Raw genomic sequence first — 14,411 nt, forward strand, 5'->3', positions numbered from 1 at the left:
TCACCAAGGTAAAAGTGAAGGGCGATCACAGAATGACTCCTATGCAGCAAGCTTACACAGTCTGGCTTCTGGCCGTGAAGCAGGTGAGGAAACAACAGGAAAATGGTGCAGCTGCTGTGGAAAACAGTCAGGTGGTTCCTCAAAAAGTTAAACAGAATTATCATATGACCCAGAAATTCCACTCCTATGTATATAGCCAAAAGAACTGAAAACAGGTATTCAAACAAATATTTGTATACATATGTTCATAGCAGCACTATAAACAATAACCATAAGGTGGGAACAACCCAAAGGTCCATCAGCTGATGAATGGATAGACAAAATATAATATATTTATACTATATTATACAATGGAATAGTATTCAGCCACAAAAAAGGAATAAAGCACTGATATATGCTACAACATGGATAATTCTTAAAAACATTATGCTAAGTGGAAAAAAAAAACAGATGCAAAAGTTCATATTGTTTGGCCAGGCGTGGTGGCTCACACCTGTAATGCCAGCACTTTGGGATGCTGAGGTGGGTGGATCACCTGAGGTCAGGAGTTCGAGACTAGCCTGGCCAACATGGTGAAACCCTGTCTGTACTAAAAATACAAAAAATTAGCCAGGCATAGTGGCGCACGCCTGTAATCCCAGCTACTCAGGAGGCTGAGGCAGGAGAATCGCTTGAACCCAGGAGGCGGAGGTTGCAGTGAGCTAAGATCACGCCATTGCACACCAGCATGGACAACAAGAGCAAAATTCTGTCTCAAAAAAAAAGTTCATATTGTACAATTCCATTTATATTAAATATCCATAATAGGTAAATCCAAAGAGACAGAAAGTAGGCTGGAAGTTGCCAGAGCTCACGGGAAAGCAGAAATAGAAAGTGACTGCTTAATGGAACAAGGTTTCTTTTTGGGATGATAAAAATGTTTTGGAACTAGATATAAGACACTGTGAACGTACTAAATGCCACTAAATTGTGCACTTTTATTTATTTTATTTTTAATTTTTTTTAGATGGAGTCTCACTCTGTCACCCAGGCTGGAGTGCAGTGATGCAATCTCAGCTCACTGCAACCTCCACCTCCTGGGTTCAAGTGATTCTCCTGCCTCAGCCTCTCCAGTAGCTGGGATTATGGCACTCACCACCTCGCCTGGCTAATTTTTGTATTTTTAGTGGAGACAAGGTTTCGCCATGTCGGCCAGGCTGGTCTTAAAATCCTGATCTCAAGTGATCTGCCCACCTCAGCCTCCCAAAGTGCTGGGATTACAGGTGTGAGCTACCACACCTGGCCTAAATTGTACACTTTTAAATGATTAATTTTATGTAAATTTTACCTCAAATTTTTTTAAAAAAGAAAGCAAGCTCCTGGAGAGCTCCAAGAAGATGAAATTAATAGAATACCTAATGTGTTTTAAACGCATTAAAAAGAGATCTTAATAATTGGGCCAAGGTTTGAGAATGACTTAGTATTAGTACATAGAAAACTAAACAAATGAAAACTAGAAACTCTAAGAACAATAACTTTAGGCCAGGTGCAGTGGTTCACTCCTGTAATCCCAGCACTTTGGGTGGTCAAGGCAGGCAGATCACTTGAGGCCAGGAGTTCAGGACCAGCCTGGCCAACACGGCAAAAGCCCACCTCTACTAAAAATACAAAAATTAGCCAGGTGTGGTGGCACACTCCTGTAATCCCATCTACTTGAGTGACTGAGACATGAGAATTGCTTGAACCAAGAGGTGGAGGTTACAGTGAGCCAGGATCATACCACTGCACTCCAGCCTGAGCAACAGAGCCAGACTCTGTCTCAAAAAATAATAATAATAACTTCAGCCACCAATAGTAGTTACAAAATTATAATAACTCATAGGATTACTGATCTAAGCAAAATCATGACATAATTATATTAGGGGAAAAGGGGACAGAAGTCCAAGTCTGTGATAGAGAGGGAGAGGAGAGAGGTGAAAGAACTAGCTTCTTTTTTTTTTTGAGATGGAGTCTCACTCTGTCGCCCAGGCTGGAGTGCAGTGGTGTGATCCCAGCTCACTGCAAGCTCCGCCTCCCAGGTTCATGCCATTCTCCTGCCTCAGCCTCCCAAGTAGCTGGGACTACAGGCGCCCGCCACCACACCCAGCTAATTTTTTGTATTTTTAATAGAGACAGGGTTTCACCATGTTAGCCAGGATGGTCTCCTGACCTCGTGATCCGCCCGCCTCAGCCTCCCAAAGTGCTGGGATTACAGGCGTGAGCCACTGCGCCTGGCCGTGAAAGAACTAGCTTCTAATCTTTTTTTTTTTTTTTTTTCCTTTTTTTTTTTTTTTTATTAATTTTTTTTGCATACAAAAACAATAAACATTTTCTAAAAATACATACAAACAAAAAGATGCGTATCAAACATATTAGGAAGGTTGCACATGGGAAGTCGGGGAATAGAAATGGGGGTGGGAGTTAAAATAAATGAGAGAGGGACTTTATATGGATCAGTGATAATAACTCAATCCTCTATTTGACAAAGAAGAGGGAGAAGGAAGAGGAAGAAAAAGAAAGTGGGATAAAGGATCAGAAAGGGAGGAAAATAGAAAAAATTAGAGTATGACTCCAGGGTAGACCTGTTTTGTTGTCATTGAGTTGGTTGGTTGGTTTGTCTGTTGTATTCTTCATGTTTCGCCAAGTTGGCCAGACTGGTCTCGAACTCCTAGCCCGAAGTGATCAACCCGCCTCGCCCCCCAGAGTGCCGGGACCACAGGCGTGAGCCACCACGTCCAGCCCCCACATTGCTTCTGGCCTCCGTGGTAGACCTCCCAGACGGAGCGGCCAGGCAGAGGAGCTCCTCACTTCTACCCAGACACGGGGCGGCCGGGCAGAGGGGCTCCTCACTTCCCAGACGGGGCGGCCAGGCAGAGACGCTCCTCACTTCTTCCCAGACGATAGGTGGCTGGGCAGAGGCGCTCCTCACTTCCCAGACGATGGGTGGTCGGGCAGAGGCGCTCCTCACTTCCCTGACGATGGGCGGCCGGGCAGAGGCGCTCCTCACTTTCCAGACGATGGGTGGCCGGGCAGAGGCGCTCCTCACCTCCCAGACGATGGGTGGCCGGGCAGACGCGCTCCTCACCTCCCAGACGATGGGTGGCCGGGCAGAGGCGCTCCTCACCTCCCAGACGGGGCGGCCGGGCAGAGGCGCTCCTCACTTCTTCCCGGACGGGGTGGCCGGGCAGAGGCGCTCCTCACTTCTTCCCGACGGGGCGGCCGGGCAGAGGCGCTCCTCACTTCTTCCCGGACGGGGCGGCCGGGCAGAGGCGCTCCTCCCCTCTTCCCGGACGGGGCGGCCGGGCAGAGGCGCTCCTCACTTCTTCCCGGACGGGGCGGCCGGGCAGAGGCGCTCCTCACTTCTTCCCGGATGGGGCGGCCGAGCAGAGGCGCTCCTCACTTCCCAGACGGTGGGTGGCCGGGCAGAGGCGCTCCTCACTTCCCAGACGATGGGTGGCCGGGCAGAGGCGCTCCTCACTTCTTCCCGGATGGGGCGGCCGGGCAGAGGCGCTCCTCACTTCTTCCCGGACGGGGCGCCCGGGCAGAGGCGCTCCTCACTTCTTCCCGGACGGGGCGGCCGGGCAGAGGCGCTGCTCACTTCCCAGACGGGGCGGCCGGGCAGAGGCACTCCTCACTTCCCAGACGATGGGTGGCCGGGCAGAGGCGCTCCTCACTTCCCAGACGATGGGTGGCCGGGCAGAGGCGTTCCTCACTTCCCAGACGGGGTGGCCGGGCAGAGGCACTCCTCACTTCCCAGACGGGGCGGCCGGGCAGAGGCGCTCCTCACTTCCCAGACGGTGGGCGGCCGGGTAGAGGCGCTCCTCACTTCCCAGACGGTGGGTGGCCGGGCAGAGGCGCTCCTCACTTCCCAGACGGTGGGCGGCCGGGCAGAGGCGCTCCTCACTTCCCAGACGGTGGGTGGCCGGGCAGAGGCGCTCCTCACTTCCCAGACGGTGGGTGGCCGGGCAGAGGCGCTCCTCACTTCCCAGACGGTGGGTGGCCGGGCAGAGGCGCTCCTCACTTCCCAGACGGGGCGGCCGGGCAGAGGCGCTGCTCACTTCCCAGACGGTGGGTGGCCGGGCAGAGGCGCTCCTCACTTCCCAGACGGTGGGTGGCCGGGCAGAGGCGCTCCTCACTTCCCAGACGGGGCGGCCGGGCAGAGGCGCTCCTCACTTCCCAGACGGTGGGTGGCCGGGCAGAGGCGCTCCTCACTTCCCAGACGGGGCGGCCGGGCAGAGGCGCTCCTCACTTCCCAGACGGTGGGTGGCCAGGCAGAGGCGCTCCTCACTTCCCAGACGATGGGTGGCCGGGCAGAGGCACTCCTCACTTCTTCCCGGATGGGGCGGCCGGGCAGAGGCACTCCTCACTTCTTCCCGGATGGGGCGCCTGGGCAGAGGCGCTCCTCATTTCTTCCCGGACGGGGCGGCCGGGCAGAGGCGCTCCTCACTTCTTCCCGGACGGGGCGGCCAGGCAGAGGCGCTCCTCACTTCTTCCCGGATGGGGCGGCCGGGCAGAGGCGCTCCTCATTTCCCAGACGGGGCGGCCGGGTAGAGGCGCTCCTCACTTCTTCCCGGACGGGGCGGCCGGGCAGAGGCGCTCCTCACTTCTTCCCGGACGGGGCGGCCGGGCAGAGGCGCTCCTCACTTCCCAGACGGGGCGGCCGGGCAGAGGCACTCCTCACTTCCCAGACGATGGGTGGCCAGGCAGAGGCGCTCCTCACTTCTTCCCGGATGGGGCGCCTGGGCAGAGGCGCTCCTCATTTCTTCCCGGACGGGGCGGCCGGGCAGAGGCGCTCCTCACTTCTTCCCGGACGGGGCGGCCAGGCAGAGGCGCTCCTCACTTCTTCCCGGACGGGGCGGCCGGGCAGAGGCGCTCCTCATTTCCCAGACGGGGCGGCCGGGTAGAGGCGCTCCTCACTTCTTCCCGGACGGGGCGGCCGGGCAGAGGCGCTCCTCACTTCCCAGACGATGGGTGGCCAGGCAGAGGCGCTCCTCACTTCTTCCCGGATGGGGCGGCCGGGCAGAGGCGCTCCTCACTTCTTCCCGGATGGGGCGCCCGGGCAGAGGCGCTCCTCATTTCTTCCCGGACGGGGCGGCCGGGCAGAGGCGCTCCTCACTTCCCAGACGGGGCGGCCGGGCAGAGGCGCTCCTCACTTCTTCCTGGATGGGGCGGCTGGGCAGAGGCGCTCCTCACTTCTTCCCGGACGGGGCGGCCGGGCAGAGGCACTCCTCACTTCTTCCCGGACGGGGCAGCCGGGCAGAGGCGCTCCTCACCTCCCAGACGGTGGGTGGCCGGGCAGAGGCGCTCCTCACTTCCCAGACGGTGGGTGGCCGGGCAGAGGCGCTCCTCACTTCCCAGACGGGGCGGCCGGGCAGAGGCGCTCCTCACTTCCCAGACGGTGGGTGGCCGGGCAGAGGCGCTCCTCACTTCCCAGACGGGGCGGCCGGGCAGAGGCGCTCCTCACTTCTTCCCGGACGGGGGCAGCCGGGCAGAGGCGCTCCTCACTTCTTCCCGGATGGGGCGGCTGGGCAGAGGCGCTCCTCACTTCTTCCCGGACGGGGCAGCCGGGCAGAGGCGCTCCTCACTTCTTCCCGGACGGGGCAGCCGGGCAGAGGCGCTCCTCACCTCCCAGACGGTGGGTGGCCGGGCAGAGGCGCTCCTCACTTCCCAGACGGTGGGTGGCCGGGCAGAGGCGCTCCTCACTTCCCAGACGGGGCGGCCGGGCAGAGGCGCTCCTCACTTCCCAGACGGTGGGTGGCCGGGCAGAGGCGCTCCTCACTTCCCAGACGGGGCGGCCGGGCAGAGGCGCTCCTCACTTCCCAGACGGTGGGTGGCCAGGCAGAGGCGCTCCTCACTTCCCAGACGATGGGTGGCCGGGCAGAGGCACTCCTCACTTCTTCCCGGATGGGGCGGCCGGGCAGAGGCGCTCCTCACTTCCCAGACGGGGCGGCCGGGCAGAGGCACTCCTCACTTCCCAGACGATGGGTGGCCAGGCAGAGGCGCTCCTCACTTCTTCCCGGATGGGGCGGCCGGGCAGAGGCGCTCCTTACTTCTTCCCGGATGGGGCGCCCGGGCAGAGGCGCTCCTCATTTCTTCCTGGACGGGGCGGCCGGGCAGAGGCGCTCCTCACTTCTTCCCGGACGGGGGCGGCCGGGCAGAGGCGCTCCTCACTTCTTCCCGGACGGGGCGGCCGGGCAGAGGCGCTCCTCACCTCCCAGACGGTGGGTGGCCGGGCAGAGGCGCTCCTCACCTCCCAGACGGTGGGTGGCCGGGCCGAGGCGCTCCTCACCTCCCAGACGGTGGGTGGCCGGGCAGAGGCGCTCCTCACTTCCCAGACGGTGGGTGGCCGGGCAGAGGCGCTCCTCACTTCCCAGACGGTGGGTGGCCGGGCAGAGGCGCTCCTCACTTCCCAGACGGTGGGTGGCCGGGCAGAGGCGCTCCTCACTTCTTCCCGGACGGGGCGGCCGGGCAGAGGCGCTCCTCACCTCCCAGACGGTGGGTGGCCGGGCAGAGGCGCTCCTCACCTCCCAGACGGTGGGTGGCCGGGCCGAGGCGCTCCTCACCTCCCAGACGGTGGGTGGCCGGGCAGAGGCGCTCCTCACCTCCCAGACGGTGGGTGGCCGGGCAGAGGCGCTCCTCACCTCCCAGACGGTGGGTGGCCGGGCAGAGGCGCTCCTCACTTCCCAGACGGTGGGTGGCCGGGCAGAGGCGCTCCTCACTTCCCAGACGGTGGGTGGCCGGGCAGTGGCGCTCCTCATTTCCCAGACGGGGCGGCCGGGCAGAGGCGCTCCTCACTTCCCAGACGGGGCGGCCGGGCAGAGGCGCTCCTCACCTCCCAGACGGGGCGGCCGGGCAGAGGTGCCCCTCACCTCCCAGACGGGGCGGCCGGGCAGAGGCGTTCCCCACCTTCCAGATGGGGCGGCGGCCGGGCAGGGGTTGCAATCCCAGCACCCTGGCAGGCCAAGGCAGGCGGCCGGGGGGTAGAGGCTGCCGCGAGGCCAGACCACGCCGCCGCACTCCAGCCCGGGCAACACCGAGCACTGGGTGAGCGAGACTCCGTCTGTAGTCCCAGTACCTCGGGAGGCTGAGGCGGGCAGAGCACTCGTCGTCAGGAGCCGGCGACCAGCGTGGCCAAGATGGCGAACGCGTGCCTGCATCCAAAGGAGAAAAGGCAGGCAGCGGTGGCGGGCGCCGGCAGTCCCAGGCAGTCCGTGGTGCGGGAAGCAGCAAGCCGAGTAGATTGCAGCCTGGGCCACAGAGGGAAAGGAAGAAAGAAAGAAAGAAAGGAAGGAAGGAAGGAAGGAAGGAAGGAAGGAAGGAAGGAAGGAAGGAAGGCAGGCAGGCAGGCAGGCAGGCAGGCAGGCAGGCAGGCTAGCTTCTAATCTTCTATAGTTAGGATACAATTAAAAAGTACTTAAAAGTAGAAAATTAAAAAGTAGAAGTGCTTTACTATTTAAATAAATGGAAGTAAACACTGAAAGAAATAGCTATTAAGAGTTTTAAAAAGTTGTCTCTGCTGAGGGGGAAATTTAAAAAATAGGAGTGAAATACCAAACTTCTATTTTTGTAATAAACTTAATAAATACAAAGGGAAGGACACAGAAGAAGAATAGTATATATTGATACCTGTTATGAAAACTAAGCTCACCTGGAGAAACTGCGTGAATTCTGTGTAGTTAAGATGCTTCTTCCGGTTATGCCCAAAATGCAGTCGGATAAATTCACAATCCCAGTTAAAAGGGATATGATGATGAATAATAGTCTGTCCAAAAATTTCTTTGACATTTTCTTAAAAGGGAAAACAAAAATAAATCAATTATATCTGGAATAAGTAGTTTAACCCACTGCAATGCTCCTACAGAAAAAAATTAAGAGTTTTAAAAGTCAATATCATCTGCTTCTATTAAAATAACTGCAATTTTTTTGTGTGCCCAGAAACCATGCGCAGGAACACAATTGATACAAAAAAATATAATTTTACACTTAAGAATATGTACCACTGCATATAAGGCCATGGGATTCTTAATTTCTCTTTATTTAATTTTAACTAGAAAGTGATTTCTATCTTACGTTATAAATGGCTGCTACTTTACATCCTGTATAAAATCAATAGTGTTTTCCCAGTTCCTCAAGGAGTCGAATTAAACCCTTTATCAGAAGCATGAATACCTAAATTACAGTATAATACAATATTTGTCATACTAAGTATGGTTTGATTGAGGCTTGATTATTACATTCACACTAGCCTGAATATGTCTATTGAAGATAGGTGTAAGAAAAACTACCAAAAGCATATCATTAGCTCAGCAGCAAGCACCTTATTAAAAGCTTCTGATATTGTTAAAAATATGGTATTGACACAAAGCTTCAAAATCTCCATAAAATCCATGATTATTAGTCTGAACTATTAAAATATTTTAAGATAAGTTAAATTAGTGATTCACTTTTAAATAAAGAGCTAAATATGGTACACTAATTTTTAGATAGGAACTAGTCACACTGTGTAACGTACAACCAAAACCCTCTGGCAGCTTGTCTTCATGCACTAACAACATCATTTACATTCTTACAGAGTTCTATACTTACTATAAAAGTCAATTCACAAATGACTGGTACTTTAACAAGCATAGACTGGATAAACTAATTTAGAAGCTCATGCCAAAAAAAAAAAAATCATGAACAAAGTTAAGAAAGCAGGAAGCCTGTTTTACTGATGTCTTAAGAACAAAATTATTTTCAAATTTCAGCCAATTTTATTAGTTGAAGGGTTTTGCCATCAATAGCTATCAGTTATACTAGAGAATTAGTAAACACACATTTAAGGTTTTATAATCTCCAACTATGCTATTTTCTGTAATTTCTGCAAATTCTTTAAATAAGATACTGATCTCATATTGTAAATGATTTAATGGATTCCCTTTAGTTTTATATACATACACTTTTTCTTAATAAAAGCATTACTACTGGGATAGGGGAATGTAAGAATTCTGAACTGGACGTTCTACCAGTCTAGAGTCAATATAATAGCTCTGAATAGATTGCAGCAATCAGCAAAGTTGGAAGAAGGCATTGGATGTCACTGGGGAGATGGGATTCTCATCTTTTCTTTCAAATGGAATGCAGGATTCATTTCTTCCCTAAGTAGGGACAAAGACTTCAGAGTTTTCAAATAGGTTAAGCATTTTCACCTTACATAAATACAAATTTAAAAAGCGAAGAATTAACCCAATGGCAATTTGTGGGATCCTGGTTTCTAACCAACACAAAAGATGATCCTTAAATCTATGTGAAACTTCCAAGTTGTAAAATATGTTAAAGTTTATAAAACAATTAAAATAATAAAGATAGCAGAGAATATTTAGGGCTACAAATATTGTAGCAGATCATTAAAGATTTTTAGGATCTTTCTAACTTAATTAATTAGCTGTTTCTAGTCCCAAATTAATTAATTTCTTACTTTCAAGGTCTAACAAAAAGAAATGTTTCATCTCCAAGTTAAACAAAATTAAAAATGGAAAGCAAATTAGAACAAATTACTATATTTATTTAAGTAACATTACAATTATTAAAGGGAATAGTTATTTCATGGTAACCTTTTAAAGGTTATTTCAAAAGTTAAAATATAATTATTTGATAATAAATGTATGTATTACTACCTAGATAATTCTTATATAATGGTAGAATGAAATTGAATCCCTTTTACATAATAAGAAAATATCAGAATCTCAAATGTGAAACTATATAAAATAAAGTCCAAAATGCAAAAGCATTGAAGCTAAGAAAATTTAATTATCTATAAAAAATTTTTTGGCTGGGCACAGTGGCTCACGCCTGTAATCCCAGCACTTTGGGAGGCCAAGGCAGGCAGATCACGAGGTCAAGAGTTAGAGACCAACCTGGCCCCCACGGTGAAACTCTGTCTCTACTAAAAATACAAAAATTAGCCAGGCATGGTGGCGCATGCCTGTAGTCCCATCTACTCGGGAGGCTGAAGCAGGAGAATTGCTTGAACCCGGGAGGCGGAGGTTGCAGTGAGCTGAGATTGTGCCACGGCACTCCAGCTGGGTGACAGAGCAAGGCTCTGTCTCACAAAAAAAAAAAAAAAAAGTTTCTATTGTCACAAAAAGGATATTTATGAACTAAATTTATAATGTATAATTTACATCTGGAAAATATCTCTGTAATAAAAACTTTGGATATCCTATTTCATAAACTTCTTAGCCATCTCTAAATAAGATCTTAGAATGTCTCTGAAACAATTAAAATGATGGCCTAAATTAGTCATAGTGGTCTCCCCAAATACAGAAGTGTCATTTTCCATGAGTATTTGGACATTTTCTACTTCTCCCAAAGTGGTCACTCGACAGCTTTATGTATGGTTTTGTTATGATCATTATTATATGCTGTAGTTCATTTACCCTGGTACTTTTAGGGTTTTTTTAAGACACATCATGGACTACTATAATTACTAGAACTAATAAGATTACAAACCTACTCTAGCCCTTCTGGAGATGCATTCTACTTCCCTTCTGTTGTCACTGTTTCTACCACCAAGTGCCTGAGGCTGATTCAGATACACAGAAATAATTAGTGGAACTATTGTTTTCAAGTCCAATTCATAAATTGCCACTTTACTTTTATCAGAATGTGATAAATAAAATTATATAAAAGCTCCAGAACTGGAGAGCTTATGCTTGTATGAGGTAATAACTCAAACAGCTGGTGTTATATGTTACCCAGCTTTATCAGGTCCTGAATGACATGAAAGGGAACACCAATAGTCTCAAATATACCAAATACATCTAACTGAAACTGCATAGCAAGTTCCACCACCCCCAGAGAGAATCCCATCTTTCCAGTGGCAAACAAGGATCTTTTTTTTGCCATGTTTAAGAATGCTGTTTCTGTAAAATAGTTCTGGCCTGGAAGAAAGGGAAATGACAGTCACATCTTATTGGCAGCAAAATCACGATATAGTATTTTATACTAGGTTGGCATAGCTAAGAGAACCAGGAATCCATTAGTTTTCTGACATATAGAAAACAATAGACGACTTTTTCACTTCCTGCAGAGCATGGGCTTATGAAAGGGATCGTTTGTACTTCCATCGAAAAGGGAACTGGGGCCAAATACAAAAGTAGCCTGTCATTATGTTCTCTTTGCTCAAAGGAGAGGAGCACAATGATTTGTCAGGAGAGCAGGTAATGGTGACAACTGTGATTAAGTAAAAATGTTCACAGATGTGTAACATTAGTCAGTTTAGCTGTATCAGTCACTTATGATGATTGGACTAGATGAAATACACATTAAATCATATATATTATGCAAATATGTCTTAACAGAGATTTTAATTCCCCCAGCAACCCATACTTGTGTCTCCCCATCTCATCCACCCTCATCCCTCCCCTGGTTCTTATGGGCACTTCCTACTGGTCTTGTTCACCTTTCTGCAGTACAAAATTACCTCTGACCGGGGCTGGCACTCTTCTCCAAGACTGCCACCATGCCTGTTCCATGAATGAGCCTGGAAGGAGCTGCTGTACCAACGGTGTGGCCAGAGAACTCCTCCTGTAGGTATACAAGCCATCAGCCCTGTGACACAGCCCACCTACCATCAGCCCAAAGACATCCTTATTCCAAGGATTCCAGCCCAGCAGGAGCCACTACAACCAACTTATAGGCTTGAGACCAAACATTCTTATTGTCAGGGGGAAAAGTTCCTCAGTAGCTGAGTTTCACCTGCACAGTTCTTAAAGTGAAGTCAGAGAGGTTTTTAGGACTCCCACCATGAATGGTGAATATCCTTGTATATAGCTGAACAAAAACAATGGTGAGACTTGTAGAAGTGAAGAGTTTTTCAGTGAAGGAAAAATTGGGAGGAAAGAGGAGGAACAACTGGGAAGCCAAAAAAGAAAACAAAGGAAAACAAACAACAACAACAAAAAGACCAACAACAGGAACTTGTAGAGGAAGTCCCAATCAACATGGCATGTAGACTCAGTCCCAGACTTCTGGGTTCTACTCTCAGATGGTCATTAGTTTCCTGAATGACCTCCTGTTTCTCTGAGAGAAAGTATTTCTATTAGCCTTTTACCTACCTCTAGAAGGGACTACTGCATAGTCAATAAGTAGTCCTGCTGTCAAATATATGTAAAGGTCCATTTCTCAGGAAAGATGAGTTTGTATTTAAAGACTATCTATTGGTTGGGCGCGGTGGCTCATGCCTATAATCCCAGCACTTTGGGAGGCCAAGGCAGGTGGATCACCTGAGGTTAGAAGTTTGAGACCAGCCTGGCCAACATGGTGAAACCCTGTCTCTAATAAAAATAGAAAAAGTTAGTCGGGCGTGGTGGCACATGCCTGTAGTCCAGCTACTAGGGAAGCTGAGGCAGAAGGATCGCTAGATCCCGGGAGGTGGAGGTTGCAGTGAGCCGAGATCACACCACTGCACTCCATCCTGTGCGACACAGCAAGACCCTGTCTCAAAATAAATAAATACATACATACATACATACATACTATTATTATTGAAGCTAGACGCTTCAACAGTCTATCATCAAATAGCATAAAAACTAATAACACTCCATCCTTTTTTAACCTTGAACTCTTAAGCTACTCTAATAGCCTTGAGTACTAAAAAAAAGCAAAAAACAAAAAACTTCTCTGCAATATCCGAAAGCAACACAAAGAAAAAAAAATATCAAAAATTCTTCTTAATTTGAATACTCAGGTGAAGATCTACTTCTTACCAAATTAAGCTATATATTTATTATCATAGAATTTTCATTTCTTTTTATGGAAGTCTTTCTCTGTCATGCAGGCTGAAGGCAGTGGTGTGATCTTTTTTTTTTTGAGACGGAGTTTTGCTCTGTTGCCCAGGCTGGAGGGCAGTGGCGCAATCTCAGCTCACTAACCTCAGCCTCCCGGGTTCACGCCATTCTCCTACCTGAGCCTCCTGAGTAGCTGGGACTACAGGCATCCGCCACCATGCCCGGCTAATTTTTTTGTATTTTTAGTAGAGATGGGGTTTCACCGTATTAGCCAGGATGGTCTCGATCTCCTGACCTCCTGATCCGCCCGCCTCGGCCTCCCAAAGTGCTGAGATTACAGGCATGAGCCACCGTGCCCGGCCCAGTGGTGTGATCTTGGCTCAGTGCAACCTCTGCCTCCCAGGTTCAAGAGATTATCCCACCTCAGCCTCCCAAGTAGCTGGGGTTACAGGTGCATACCCCCATAACTGGCTAATTTTTTTGTATTTTTAGTAAAGACAGGGTTTCACCATGTTGCCCAGGCTGGTCTTGAACTCCTGGCCTTAAGTGATCCTCCTGCCTCGGCCTCCCAAAGTACTGGGATTATAGGCAAAAGCCACCATGCCTGGCCACCATAGAATTCCCTTTTTTTTTTTTTTTTTTTTTTTTGAGAGGGAGTCTCACTGTGTCACCCAGGCTGGAATACGGTGGCATGACCTTGGCTCACTACAGCCTCTGCCTCCCAGATTCAAGCAATTCTCCTGCCTCAGACTCCCAAGTAGCTGAGATTACAGGTGCATGCCACCACGCCCGGCTAATTTTTATATTTTTGCTAGAGACAGGGTTTCACCATGTTGGCCAGGCTGGTTTTTTTTTTTTTTTTTTTTTTTTTTTGAGACAGAGTCTTGCTCTGTCGCCCAGGCTGCAGTGCAGTGGCCTGATCTTGGCTCACTGCAACCTCCACCTCCTGGGGTCAAGCAATTCTTCTGCCTCAGCCTCCCAAGTAGCTGGGATTACAGGCATGCGCCAACACGCTCAGCTAATTTTTTTGTATTTTTAGTAGAGATGGGGTTTCACCATATTGGCCAGGCTGGTCTCAAACTCCTGCTCCTGATCTGCCTCAGCCTCCCAAAGTGCTGGGATTACAGGCATGAGCCACTGCACCCAGCCCAGCAGGCTGGTCTTGAACTCCTGACCTCAGGTGATCCTCCTGCCTCGGCCTCCCAAAGTGCTGGGATTACAGGCGTGAGCCACTGCACCTGGCCACCACAGAATTTCATATTATTCCATGTCTATAGCTTTGTTTCCAGTGAGAAAGGGTACATTTTTCATAACTACACTTCCATCTCCTGGCTCTTTAAAATAGTAACAATAGTTGTGCCTAACCCATCCCAATTTATTCTCTCCTTCAGGGAAAAACAGCCTATTTCAGAGGCACAAATGGAACACATTTTTATTTGCTATATGTATTAATGGTCAAACATAGTACTACATTTAAAGGAATCTCTGCTTTTTGAGGTTTCTTCAGTTAGAGGGTGCGGATGTGTCCTTGGAAAAGTTTACTGTGAAGAGGGTCCACTCCTAGGCAAACACCAAATTTGGAACACAATGTTGATGTTAATAGAGAACTCAGAACATACAACA

General features: G+C 49.7%; 1 protein-coding gene across 2 annotated transcripts in view; it reads right to left on the bottom strand.

The window, feature by feature from the left end:
• SLC25A12 (solute carrier family 25 member 12) overlaps positions 1–14,411 on the bottom strand; it is a 238,474-nt gene that overhangs the window by 62,079 nt on the left and 161,984 nt on the right. For both annotated transcript variants that reach the window (XM_055289716.2, XM_055289717.2), the window contains exon 5: positions 7,667–7,806. In XM_055289716.2, the coding sequence (XP_055145691.1) occupies positions 7,667–7,806 (140 nt within the window). The remainder of the gene's footprint in view (positions 1–7,666; positions 7,807–14,411) is intronic.

This window comes from Symphalangus syndactylus, chromosome 8 (genome assembly GCF_028878055.3).
Source record: "Symphalangus syndactylus isolate Jambi chromosome 8, NHGRI_mSymSyn1-v2.1_pri, whole genome shotgun sequence".
Classification (NCBI taxonomy): domain Eukaryota; kingdom Metazoa; phylum Chordata; class Mammalia; order Primates; family Hylobatidae; genus Symphalangus; species Symphalangus syndactylus.